At 41.4% G+C, this 13,945-nt stretch overlaps 1 protein-coding gene across 3 annotated transcripts in view; it reads right to left on the minus strand.

Annotated features, from left to right (window-relative positions):
• The window catches only part of LOC122801571, a 906,449-nt gene that overhangs the window by 549,911 nt on the left and 342,593 nt on the right, over window positions 1–13,945 (minus strand). For all 3 annotated transcript variants that reach the window (XM_044071011.1, XM_044071013.1, XM_044071012.1), the window contains one exon: window positions 1,345–1,493. In XM_044071011.1, coding sequence (XP_043926946.1) covers window positions 1,345–1,493 — 149 coding nt within the window. The remainder of the gene's footprint in view (window positions 1–1,344; window positions 1,494–13,945) is intronic.

Consider the following 13,945-nt stretch of genomic DNA (forward strand, 5'->3'; position numbering starts at 1 on the left):
AAAAATGGGGCCATCAGTGTTATAAATGGCAGCAGCAGCTTCCCTAGGGATGGGCACAACATTCTGGCTAAACAGGGAAGACTTCAGTTTCTTCTCCCAGGACCAACAAGAGTTGCTCTCCCTTGCACACTGACGGGACCTCAACAGCCACAGAGGACAGGGCTAAATCTGGTCCATAGTGACTGTAGGTGCCACACCCAAGGGATCCTGAGTAAAAGATGAGTAGTTTGAGGTATAACAAATGGCCACAGCAGAACCACCAACCAGTGACTGAGGCAAATTGCTAGCCTACTATGGTGGCAAAGGCTGTACCCTTAACTTTTCTTTTTGTGGCTGGAAGAATAACCAACCATTCGACCAACAGTATGTTCCATGCTCAGGCTGAAAATGGTGTCTCTTTTCCAGGGAAAACAATCAGCAAAAGCTGGTAAAATTTATCTTTAAAAGTCACCTTTTTTACACTGTAAAAAGTACTTTAAAACACATAGCCAATTGCAAAAAAAAAAATAGAATAAAGACAATTTCTCTACAGGAAAAAATGTTTTTCAGTTAAACAGCTTTTAAACTGACAGGAAAAGAGCATACTATTGTTTAAAAAGTACAATATAATCCCTAACCAGTCTGTTAAAACACAAACTCCTAACTTTAAATAACTTGATTATTTTTTTTAATGGAAAGTTTTTCCCCAAAGAAACTTATCTGCATGGCAAAAGAATAGCACAAGTCAACCACTGATCCTCAAAAGCCTCAGAGAAGTTTATTCTTTAATAGCAGGTAAGCTCTGAACAACTTGGTGCGCAAGCCTGTCTTTCTAGTCAGCTAAGCTCAAGCTGATGTATGGTTTGAATGTGCGGAAGGTGCCCTGCAGCTTTGAAAGCTAGCCGGCTGTTCTAGCCTATGGCGCATATAACTTATACAACTTAGGCTACTGCAGCAGTGATCAATATGAAGAACATTGATCTCCATATTAGTTTCAAAGGAAACCTGTTCACATAGACACACTGAGATCACTGGGCATTTGCTCCCAACACTGATTATGGAGAACCACCAGCCTACACTATGATTATTTAACAAGACAGACTCACCCACAGCTTTGCATGACTGATGTAGTTTTGATATGTATTCATTTGTTAAGGTACACTTGGATACAATGTGTAGGACAGGTCTTCAAAAGAAAGAGGTAAAGAGATATCTTCACATTTGCAGGAATATTATTGTGAACTATTGTTTGCAAATCTTAACTAATGTAACTTACTCATTATAATCTAAACTGACTAATGCATATTATTGTGAAACTGTATCTTCTTCTTCTTCTTTTACAAAAGTAAAAAAAATATTACTTACTCATTATAATCAAGATTCACTGAGGTCAGACTGCTAAAGTTAATGGATTTTCCAAGTCGTTCAACTGACCAAGCATCTATTCCACAGTCAAAGAGTTCCAGCTTGGAAAATGGATATTTTGTCAGCCCCTGCAGTTCTAGAAGGATAGACTAGAAAAGAGTTAAAAGATAAAATCATAAGTCACACTCTTATCTAAAAGTGTTAACAGTTAAAAATCAACTTTGTACAGTGTTACATATCACAGAGAACTATCTCCTTCATTATATATGGTCTTTTTATGAATTCTGCAGATTTAGGGTTGCCACCTTCGTTCACGGCTAAAACCGGAGCCACGCCACGCCCCTCGCGTCACCAGTAACCCCGCCCGCCCCACCCCCTCTCCTGCCAACAATACCGCCCATTTTGTGATGTCACGACAGCATCACTCAACGGGAACGCCCTCTTTTTTTGTTCTCGCCGCCTGCTTTTGGCTGATTTGCTATGCTTTTCTGTAAGAAAAGCATAGTAAATCAGCAGATCAACGGGAACGCCCTCTTTTTTGCTCCCGCCGCCTGCTTTTGGCTGATTTGCTATGCTTTTCTGTAAGAAAAGCATAGTAAATCAGCCGATTTACAAACTCCGATAGTCTGTTTCCTTTTTGAAACAGAATACCGGAGTTTGTACAGTGTTTTCCGGACTACCGGAGAATCAGTTTGATTTCCTGATAGTCCGGAAAAAAACCGAAGGGGTGGCAAGCCTATGCAGATTAGACAGCAAGAAAATTACAAAAGATCTGTGCACATTAACAATTACAGATAAAAAACACCATGTCACACATTTAGATGAGTCAAACAAAGAGTGGTTCATGAAAAATAAACACTCATGATAGCTAAATGGACTATTCTCAAACTTGGGTTACTGTAATCCAACCCTGGAGTAAAATCTCAGACAGTGTCTGGTTACAAGTGCCTGGAGGCTGGAAGAGCCAAGCAACCTGTCCAGATTCAGACAGAAATGGCAAAATTAAACCAGCTGCAGATAAGAGTCACCTTCTGCAAGGGGCAAAGGTGGAGTTTGAGTGTGTGGCAGGAAGTCACAGGCAGGATGGATTCAGGCAGCCTAGAACCTACAAATGGAAAATAAACGTTATGTACTCACCATAACTATGTATCTGTGTACTCCATTTTCATTCTTCCTCAATGAATGGGTCTTGGATCTGACCTCGAATCCAACTTGGCCGGATTTGCTTTAAACCCTTGGATCTAACTCTCAAGCTCCTCCCATTACCCATAATGCCTCAGAACCCTGTTATACCTCAGATCGAGTTTGCTGCTTACAAGTAAAGCTGTGTTATAGAATCCCATTGCTTTATACAAATACAATCATTAAAACCACCCCCTTGTGGCCAATGGAAGTTCATCAATTAAATCATTATGTTGATATTTTAAAATAGGTACTAAATGTTGTTGAAAAACAACCTAGAAAAAGAGCCTAAAAACAACTAAGTACATATGACAATTAATAAAAGAAATAGTACAACATCTAAATAAATGACATAGTTAAAAAGTTAATAAACTGTACAATAAAGGGAACTTGACCAACAAATAGGTGGATTGGACACTCTAAATTGGCCCTAGGTGTGAATGTGTAAATGTGTGTGCCTTCTGTGGAAGGTTGGGCGCTGGGCTGGCAACTCGACACCGTAAAACTCCACTGCCAATCATGAGCAGACAGGTGATCTGCTGTGGTGACCCCTAACCGGGAAAAGCCGAAAGAAGAAGTAAATAAAAAAGCCTGATGAGATTTAAACCAAGTGAGATTTATGTTTTAATATACTAGATATAGAAATGTGTTAATTTATACCAGAAGTGTTGGATGCATTAAGTCTTAATTGCCACAAACACTCCTTAACTTCTAAAATAATTTTATCATCGCCACCCTTCACATTATAGGGAACTCTGTCAATAATAAAAAATAAAAATCTTTTAAAATCATTGCAATTTTGACTGTGTATAAAAAGGGGAGTAGTGACTTTTTTGTTCCTAATGTCCCTAACATGCTCCAAAATATGTGTCCTTAATTTCCTTATAGTTTTTTTCCACATAAAATGTAGTGCAGTTGAGACAAGTGGCAATGTAAACAACCATCTTAGTGTTGCAGTTGCCAAAACCAGGGCATCAAATAGTTCTCTTATAATTGTGTACTGCAACACAAGGTCCATCATTGATGTATTTACACGTAGTACAGAAGCCACATTTATTCATCCTAGACATTTTATATAAATTCTTATCCACGTCAGTTTCCATTAATTCCTTTAAATTCATACCTCTACTGTAAGTAAACACTGGACCACTGCCTAAAATTGGTAAAAACCCTCTGTTAAACACACTATTCCAAGTTTCCTATATAATGATTTTTAATTTTACCGCCTCATCATTAAAAGGGAGTAACAATGCTTGTCTTTTAGTTTCACCCTCCACACAACCATCAATGGAAGCTCTGGACCAGAAAGCGGATGAAGTAGCCATAGATTTCATATAGTGGGCTTTTGGAGGTCTTGGCAAAGATAAACCTCACTAAGTATAAAAAAATGAAATACAATCTGTTAACCATTTTTCTAAGGTAACTTTGAAAACTGGTCTTCTCAATCTATTGTGGGCAAAGGCGACCAATATCTGATCAGAGTTTCTAAAAAGCTTTGTCTTATGAAGATAAAAATGAAGTTGTCTATGCACATCTAAGAGATGAAGCATGTATTCATTCACCTTTGCTAGAAAAATTTGAGAAGAGCAAAGGAAAATTGATAGCCTGACTGATGTTCACCTCTGATGCTACTTTGGGCAGAAAGGATGGATTGGTATGTAAAATGACTCTATCCTTCTGGAAAATCAAATAAGGGGATTCTGAGGAAAGCGACTGGAGTTCAGAAAATCACCTCTCTGAAGTGATGGCCACTAGAAAGATTAGTATTCCAAGAAAGATACTTGAGATCAGACTTGTCCAAATGCTCAAAGAGAGGCTGAGGCAAACTCTGCAATAATAGTGTAAGATCCCAGGATGCAGTAGGGCCTCTAATTGGAGGTCTAAGCAAAAAGGTACCTTTAAGGAAGGTTTTGCATAACTTGGATGAAGCTGGGGGAAAGCATTAGCTCCAGTATGATAATTGGAAATGGCTGCTAACTGAAATTTGATGGTGGAAAAGCTAGCCCCTTTTTGAAAAACTGATGCAAGAAAATCTAAGACAGCAGGAATAGAAGCAGTAAAATGATCTAATTGTCTCATATGACCAATAAGAACATCTCTTCCATTTGCTCTTGTAAATTTTCCTAGTGGAGGCTTTTTAGGGACAACAGCAAATTCTGATGGACCAGGGAAGAAAGCCTGGCCTGTCTGGTCAGAAGTGGTGGATGTGCTTTGTTGTTGTTGAAGAAAGCCTGGACTGTCTAACCATGACTGGAATTGGAGACACTATTCTTTCAACTTGAGGCCTGGAATGTCCAGGTGTGCCATGCCTGTGGGATTAGATATCAGATCTGGACTGGGGTTCAGTGTCCAAGAAAGACATAGAAGATGAGACCAAAGGAAGGGGAACCATACATGATGAGGCCAAAAGAGTGCAATAAGGATAACCTTGCTCTTCAACCAAAGTGCTTTCTGAAGAAATTTGGGGATTAGAGGTAAAGGGGATATGTGTATAGAAGACTGGAGGGCCAAACGTGAAATACAGCATCTCTCAGTGTCTGCCCTGAAGGGAGATTAGGACAAAGAACCCTCTGCACTTACTGAGAGGAGAGGTGAATAGATTGCAGCAAGGTTGGCCCCATCAGTGGAAGATCCTCTCCACCACTGCTAGATCAAGAGACCACTCATGAGGCATCAGAATAGTCCTGCTGAGTTTGTCGGCTAACATGATGGAGTTCATCAGGATGTGCATTCCTACAAGAAAGCATCTGGAGAAGATCACCCACTGCCACACTCTCATTACTTCTTGACAAAGGGGATAGGATCAGGCTCCCCTCAGTTTGTTGATATACTAAATTACCGACATGTTGTCTGTTTGGATAGCAATAGTCGTTGGAGGAAGAGAGTTCTGAAAGGCCGACATTGCTGATAGGACTGCCCTCATCTCTAGGACAATGATATGCAAATTGGTCTCTTTTGGGGCCATGTGCCTCAGACTGTCCAACCCAAGAAATCTCCTCACCACCCCAATTGGGAGGTATCTGTGGTCACCATGGCTACTGTGGGTGGAAACATGATAGGGCATACCTGACAAACTTCGTTGAACGGTATCCACCAAAGCAGGGAATTCTTGCAAACCTGAGAAAGTTTTATCAGATAGGACAGAGGCTGTAGAAGGATTGACCATTGAAGAACAGAAATATTTTATTTTTATTTATTTAACATTTGTTTACCAGGAAAGTCTGACTTGGAAAAAAACAATTTTCAGTGGAGGCCCAGGGAGAAATGCTCCAGATGCATGTCTCTGTAATATGGAAACGAGCTGTCAGGAGCAAAGAAATAGCAGCAGCCATTGATCCCAAGGCCTGAAGAATCAGTTTCACTGGGGGAAGGGTGGGAAAGAATATGTCTGACCTGCAGTCTTAAAGATTCCACCCTGTTTGATGGGAGAAAGGCCAACTGACTTGTGGTGTCTGGGCAAGTTCCTATAAACTCCAAGACTTGAACAGGTTGAAGATGGGACTTGGCATAATTGACTGTGATCCCTAAAGGCTGACATAATTGGAGTAAGTAGTCCCTGGCCTCTTCAAGGAGATGTCTGGTTGAGGTGGTGAGGAGCCAGTGCATTAGGTATGGAAATACCCTGAATCTGAGCAGTATGCAATGAACTACTAGCACTGACATGCACTTGATGAACTCCCTGAGGGCTGTGGTGAGACCAAAGGGCAGGGCTCTAAATAGGTAATTACTGGCTCCTAACCAAAAGCCCCAGTATCTCTGGGAGTGTCTGTTCATTCTGATGTGACAGTACATGTCCTGGAGATCTATACAGTACATCCAATCATCCCTCTGTAGAAGAGGTAGAATTAACTGAACCATGACCATATGGAACTTGGAGTTCTTTACAAAATGATTTAGATTGCTGAGGTCCAGAATGGGTCTCTGGCCTCCTGTTTAGTTTGTCACTAAAAAGAGCCTTGAGTAAGTTCCAAATCCTTTCTGGTCTGGTGGGACCTCTTAGATGACTCTTTTGTCTAGCAGCTTTTGAACTTCTAAGGTTGCTAACTCCTACTGATTTGGTGGGACATCAGGGATATTTTCCCATTTGGACAGTGGAATTTGCAAGAAGGGAATGAAATATCCTCTGGATATAATTTTTTACACCCAAGTGTCTTTTGTGATTAATGCCCAGACTTCTGGGTGCAGAGACAAGTACCCCCCAACTGCCTCCAGAAAAAAGCAGATGGATAACCCTTCAGGACCACTGAAAAGGTTTATCCAAAAAGAAATCTATAAACTCTTGGTTCTGGAAGCCTTCTCTGTTGCAAGGGCAGCATCTTCCATTGGAACTCCCCCTCCGCCTCTAGAGGAAGTTTCCCCTAGTGAGTCCTGAAAAGGACCTTGTGACTTATGGAACCACATCTTTTTACCTCCATATGATTCCTAGAAAATTATCTCTGCTGGGTAGAAAAATATATTTTCACTGCAGCCAGGGTCTTTCCATCTTGCTCACTACAGGAGAGCATTTATTTTACTGTAGGGTCAAACAAGAAGGTTCCATCAAAAGGAGAATTGATGAAAGAAGACTTAAAGGGCTCTGTAAAGTCACATAAGTGCATTCAGGCATGTTTCCTGATGGCTATGCCTGAACCCACCATCTGTGAGGAGCCTTCTACTGCACGACAGATTACCCTCATGGATGCGTTGGAAATTGATTGGGAGGGTGGCCAGCTGTGAAGAAAACTGTTTATGTTCCTCTGCTGACATGGACCCAGGAATACACTTAGAAAGCTCTTTAATCAAATCTCTCTGCAATCTGGTAAAATGTGCCAAGTAGTTAAGCGACCATAGGGCAAAGGTCACTGAAGAGTAAACACACTTTCAAATCTGTTCATCACTCTGAACTCTCTGTTAGGAGGATGAATAGTAGAGTTTTGTTCAGCTAGCTCTTTCTTAGTGGCTGCAGCTACAACTATGGCATCATGGGAAATCCCTTACTCCAATAAGATCTGTCTTTAGATGCAGCAAGAAATTGATCACGCTGAGGGGGAACAGTTTCCACAGTATCTGGTTCCTTCCAGGCTTGGCGAGACAGAAGGTCTATAAGGTTGTTTACTGGAGGAGTAATCCAAGATATAGATGGGCCAGACCTGAAGGCTTCTAGGAACACTGACTCCTCCTGGGAAAGAGGGTCAGAAGACCATAAACCTTTCTGGCTATGGATCTCTAGAACATCTCCAAAACAGACATCTTCTGGTGGACATCTTCGGGAACCCTCCTCTTCATTAAAGCCAGTGTCTTCAGTTAAAGATTCCTGAGGGGAAGATATGTGCCTCCGTTTGCACAGCCTCTTCTGGGGGGACATCTTGAGTGGGATGATCTAGAGAGGTATTGGCAGATAGGGGAAGTTCCTGCATGGGATCTGCCTGGAAACTCATATGGGCTGGTCATCCTAGGGTGGTAGGTTGATTAGGCTCAGAACTCAGATCTGAAGGGGGTAAGGTGGTAGGACCCAAAGATGGAAGAGTAGAATGAGCTCTTGGGAGAGAGAAAGCCTCTCCACCACCTCAAAGGCAGAAGGACCAGGATAAGCTGCAGTTAGCCTCACCTAAACCAAAGCTCCAGGTGCTGCCAAGTCCCAAACTTGCCCGGTGCCCGAGCTCTTGCTGTGAGGGAAGAGACCAACCCAACCTGTCCAGTGCCAAGGCTCTGAGGGGAAGTAATGGCTCTGAAAACCTCAGAGTCAAAACCATCTCCCCAGATCCATTGCTAATGGTTCAGCTCCAAGGCTTGTCCTGCTCTAGGAGCTAGGCACTGAATGAGTCAGGGACACAGTCAGAGATATAACTGTCTTTGGATCTGACACTTCAACTCTAGGGATTCTCGGATCCGATGACTCTGAAACTGTTGAGTGGATCAGAGAAGGAGAGACAATGGGATGAGATAAAGGTTGTAGGTTCAAGGATCCAATGGGAAATGGAGACAGATCTGAACTCTGAGGAACTTCCTCATCATCTTATCCACATCTGCTTTGGAAAGACTTTGGTAGAACCTGATAGAGGATGACTTAGAAGGAGTACGAGACATTCTTCTGGGTGCCTCCCATAGAAATGGAGAGTGGAAGTAAGGGGAAACAGGTTCTGGAGCAAAATGGGGGACTTTGAGGCTGAGGAGCCTTGGATATCCCAGTTGTCGGATCTGATCTCTTAGGTTGTTTAATAAGCAATCCCAAAGCAGGAACAGGTTTTAGAGACCAGATAGGAGAGCATTTTCTGTGCTCCCTGGACTCAGAAGACAACTTTGACTTCTTAGTGGGGGGTTGAGGCCCTGAACAAGAAGCTGTAGAGGAAGGAGCAGACACAGGCAACATTCTCTAACTTGTTCCGTCTATTGCTTAGAGCCCAAAAGTTGAAACCTGCACAAATCTGACTAAGGGTGTCAAGATGGGTTGCTCCTAAACAATATACATACTCCCTGGTGGGCATCAGAGCTGGGTATTGTATGCCCACAGGAACTGCACTTTTTGAAGCCTGCTGGCTTTTAATCATTTTAGGAATAAAGGAAAAGATGATAGAAAGATATCTATTATTATAATTTATCTAAATATACTTTTTTACTTTACTTTTTTGTAAGCATAAAAAAAGGGAAAGATACCATCAATGGTATCTAAGAAATACACCAAAACTGGGTAAGAGAAAATTAGGACAGGGAAAAGAAAAAAAATTAAGGGGTTACCAACAATTTTAATGAGAGTACCCTTAGAAAGTGGGTGGGAAGAAATAAGATTTGAACCCTAACGCCGAGAAAAATGAAAAATTGGAAAGAGGAGGAAGGGTGACAGATATTGAAAAGATTATATATAGATATATCTAGAAAAAACTATGGAATAATCTTTTTTTTTTCATGAAAAATGAGAAACTACCCCCAAAATCTCAAGATAGCATGATCTATGTCTGTAGTGGAGAAGCATCAAACAAGATCTGAGGTATTGCAGGGTTCTGAGGTATTATGGGAAAAAGAAGGCACTCCAGAGTCGGATCCAAGAGTCTAAAGCAAATTCAGCTGAGTCAAATACAGGGTCAGATCTGAGATCCATTCATTGAGGAATGAATAAACATGACAACATCAGATTTGTTTTCAACAGGAAATGAGCCTCAACAGGTGAAAAATGACCGTGTGTGTGTGTGTGTGTGTGTGTGTGTGTGTGTGTGTGTGTGTGTGTGTGTGTGTGTGGTGTGTGTGTGTAAGTGTGTACAAACACACACACAGATATGTATATATGTGTGCTGACATGCATACATACATAAATACATACATACATATACATACATACAACCCACACACACACACATTCACACACAAATGTGTATACTGAGACCATCCCATTGTATCAAGTTATGTTTAGTAAAACAGATGTCCATAATGACAGATTTTGCAAACACAGTAATATTTATGCTGTATGTGAAAGTGTGTGTCAGACAATTTAATGGACAGCAGCAATTCAGTGCTGTTTGGTGGGTTGTTGCATTGTGCAACAGGAGATCAGTATGCTTTCTTTTATCATCATGCAGTGTGTGTGTGTGTGTGTGTGTGTGTGTGTGTGTGTGTGTGTGTGTGTGTGTGTGTGTATGTATACATGCTGGGGTGGAATAGGGTTACACTGTAGCTGGTCTTGGCAGATGGCCTTTCCCTTTCTCCACTGTTGTTTGAGCATGGAGTTAGTATGTTTAAGTATTATTCCTAGTAGTTCTAATGAAACTGCATATTTACATTTATAGGTTAACATCCACTATCAGCTTCCACTGTTCTGCTTAACCATACAAAACAGGGAAGAACAGTACCTGTTGATTGGTTAAGATGGCATTTTCAGGTTATCCCACTATGGCAATTCTCAGTAGACTCTGACCAGTCATAATTCCAAAATCCTTACCTTCAGGACAGGACTAAAGGAGTGGGTTGGGGATTTTCCCAGCATGTCCACATCTTCTGGAATGTGAATGGCTGAAAGGATAATGTTTCTGTGCTTCACTGCCAGCCAACTATCACTTATCTGCACAAGAAAACTCTTAACTCTGACTCTGCAACAACTGGAACTTCATCATCCACCGCAATACCCACTTCTTCAAACAAGCAAATGCTACCTTGAAGACTGTAGACATCAGCAAATCCAAAAGGTGCAAGATGGTCTGAGTCTGGGCACTGTGTTGAGTCACTGGTCAGCCTGCCAAGGTCTTGACCTCTTGGGCTCACTATTTTGGCAGAAACAACCAACACAAAAAATGTATTCGTCTACACCCTGATAAATGCAGTCTGCTGTGTTAAACACTGAAAAAACTCCTCCTTGTTTACAGTGAACTCAGAGCCTGCAGTCATGGTAGTGCCCAGATCAAGGACATTAGCAGGGAGCCCTCACTGCAGTTATGAAATAGTCACCAAGGCAAAAGAACACAAACAAGGGAAAGTGCAGTTGTGCATGTAAACATCCCAAGCAGTAGATGTTCTAATACAGCACTGTTGTAGTAGCCTAAACTATTTGGGTCCTGCCCCCAATGTCCAGCCAGCTTTTCACAACCAAGGACCACCTTCTACACTGTCTAAATACCCAGTTCTTGAGGGGAGAACCACATGAAAGTACAGAGCACCAAACTACACAGAGCTTTATTGCCCAAAAATGGAGGCAACAGCACTGAAAGAAACAATACTAGGAAACATACACAAAAGTTATGTTCTTACCATAACAATAGATCCATTTTGCCTGATTTTTACCCAGTTTGTCATATGCGATGTCAGATCTGACTGGATCTGACCTTAGCACTGAATTTGAAGTTTTCACGGTTCCAGTGCTCTGAATCCTTCCCTACCCACACTTTCCTGAACTCCAGTTTAATACTGCAGATCGAGTTTGCCCTATATCAAAGTGTTCAAATCTATTTATGAAAAAATAGTGGAGAGCCTAAATCCAGAACTAAAAAGGGACCAGAGAAAAAGGGCCAAGACTGTGAGACAGTCCTGTTCACAGATAGGGTGTAGTGTGGCAACCACTCAATCATCTTGAAGTTAGCCATAAAAATATCAATTTGGCAAGTGGGCTGGAGGGAGGGGAGGTTGAACCAGACATAAATCAAACAATATGGATAAAAAAGTTATGTACTTGCCATAACATTCCATCTGTGTTGTCCATTTTCATTCTTCCTCAACAAATGGATTTGGATCTGACCATCGACTCTGACTCAGCTGCTTTGTCCAGCTCATGGAACACTGAACCTCTCGAGCTCCTCCCTTACCCATAATGCACTAGTCCCCTACCATACCTCAAATTTGATTTGCCGACCTTTTAGCCTATATAATATTTAACAAATAAAAAGGAATAATAGTGTCTGGAGCTCAAACAAAGGAACATTGACTCCTTTAGCATCTTCTAATCCTTCCAGAAGTCTAGTTGGTAGGGGGTTACAGGGAGGGGAGTTGAGGAAGAATGAAAATGGACAATACAAATGGAACATTATACTGAGTACATAACTTTTTTATCTGATGTCATCATTTTTATTTATTCCTCAACAAATGGGACAGAGTCCCCAGCTACCTAAATCCCAGGAAATCTCTAAGGAAGGATATTTCTGAGCACCACTGAGCCAAAAGTCCCCAAGAGACCAGATCCAATTTGTAATAAGCAATAAATGTATGAGGATTAGTCCACATTGCAGCTGCACAAATATTGTCCAAGGAAGATCTGGATAAAAATACAGAAGAAATTGTCATAGACCTGGTGGAATGAGCCTTTAAAGGTCTTGGCAAAGACAAACCCAATTTTTTGTAAACAAAGGAAATACAATCAACCATTTGGCTAACAGCACTTTAGTAACTGGTTTGCCCAATTTTAAATCCGAAAAGGAGACAAATAATTGATCTGATTTCCTGAAAATGTTTGTCTATGTAGATAAAAAATACCTGTGAACATCCAACAGGTGCAACATACAGTCTCCTTTGTGAAATTTGGAAAGAAAACTAGAAGGTTGATAGTTTAATTGATATTGGATTCTGACACCACCTTAGGAAGGAAGGATGGGTTGGTTCATAAGGATGCCCTGTACTTATGAAAAATCAAATAAGGAGGCTTAGAAGATATGGCTTGACATTCTGAGATTCTTCTAGCAGAGGTAATGGTCACTAAAAAGATAGTCTTCCAAGTTAAAAATTTTAGTTCACATTTGGCTAACAGTTCAAAGGGAGATTTGGTCAAAGATTGTAAAACCAAATTCAAATCCCATGGGGGAGTGGGATCTTTAAAAGGGGGTCTCATAAAGATTACCCTTACAAAGTGAAAATTAGAAATGGCAGATAGTTGTAATTTAATAGTTGAAGAACTAGCACCTTCATTAAAACTTGTAGCCAAAAACTCAAGAACTTTACTGGGGCTGAAAAGGGATCAGTGTTATTTTGCTGCATCCAAACAACAAATATTTTTCATTTACTTCTGTAAATGTGTCTAGTGAAAGCTTTGTGGGAAGATAACAGAATGTGACAGATGCGGGAGGAGAGCCTGGGCTGTCTAGCTATCAGTGGAAGTGGAAAAACCATGCAGTCAACTTTAGGCTAAAATGTCCAGGTTTATCATATATGTCAGGTGAGATAGGAGATCAGGAACTAGATCCAGAATCCATGGCAGATGAAGCAGATGAGGCCAAAGAAAGGGGAACCAAATCTGACGAGGCCATTAAGAAGCAATGAGGATGACTGTGCTCTTCAATTGAGATGCTTTCTGAAGGAATTTGGGGATTAGAGGCACTGGTGGAAAGGTGTAGAGGAGACCAGAGGCCAATCATGGAGAAGAGCCCAGTGGGGGGATCAGGGCAAAGAACCTGCTGCACTTGGTGTTGAGGGAAGATGCAAAGACGTTACAGCAAGATTGCCCCCACTGACAAAATATCTTTTCTGCCACACTGAGTGACCACTAGTCAGGCATTAGGATGGACCTGCTTAACTTGTTTGCTATCACGTTGGATTTCTCCAGAATTGGTGTTGCTATCAGAAATTGACTGGATGAGACTGCCCATTGCCACACTCTCAAAGCTTCTCTACACTGAGGATAAGATTTGGTCCCTCATTGTTTGATGATGTACTAGACCACTGACATATTTGTCTGTCTGAACTGCAGTGGTCCTGGAGGGAAGTGTATCTTGGGAGGCCTACAATGCTAGCAGGACAGCTCTCATTTCTAGGACATTGATATGTGTATGGGCCTCTTTGGAGTCCATGTGCCTTGGACTGTCTTTCCCAAGAAGTGCACCCTTCACCTGATTTGGGAAACATCCGCGGTAACTATGGGCTTGGGCTGAGAGAGAATGAAGGGGCGACCTTGCATTATCTGATTAGAGTAAATCCACCAAAGGAGGTCATTTTTGCATGCCTGAGATATCTTGATTTGGGTGGATAAAAGTTG

Source organism: Protopterus annectens, chromosome 5.part0 (assembly GCF_019279795.1).
Source record: "Protopterus annectens isolate FY-2018-M chromosome 5.part0, PAN1.0, whole genome shotgun sequence".
NCBI lineage: Eukaryota > Metazoa > Chordata > Ceratodontiformes > Protopteridae > Protopterus > Protopterus annectens.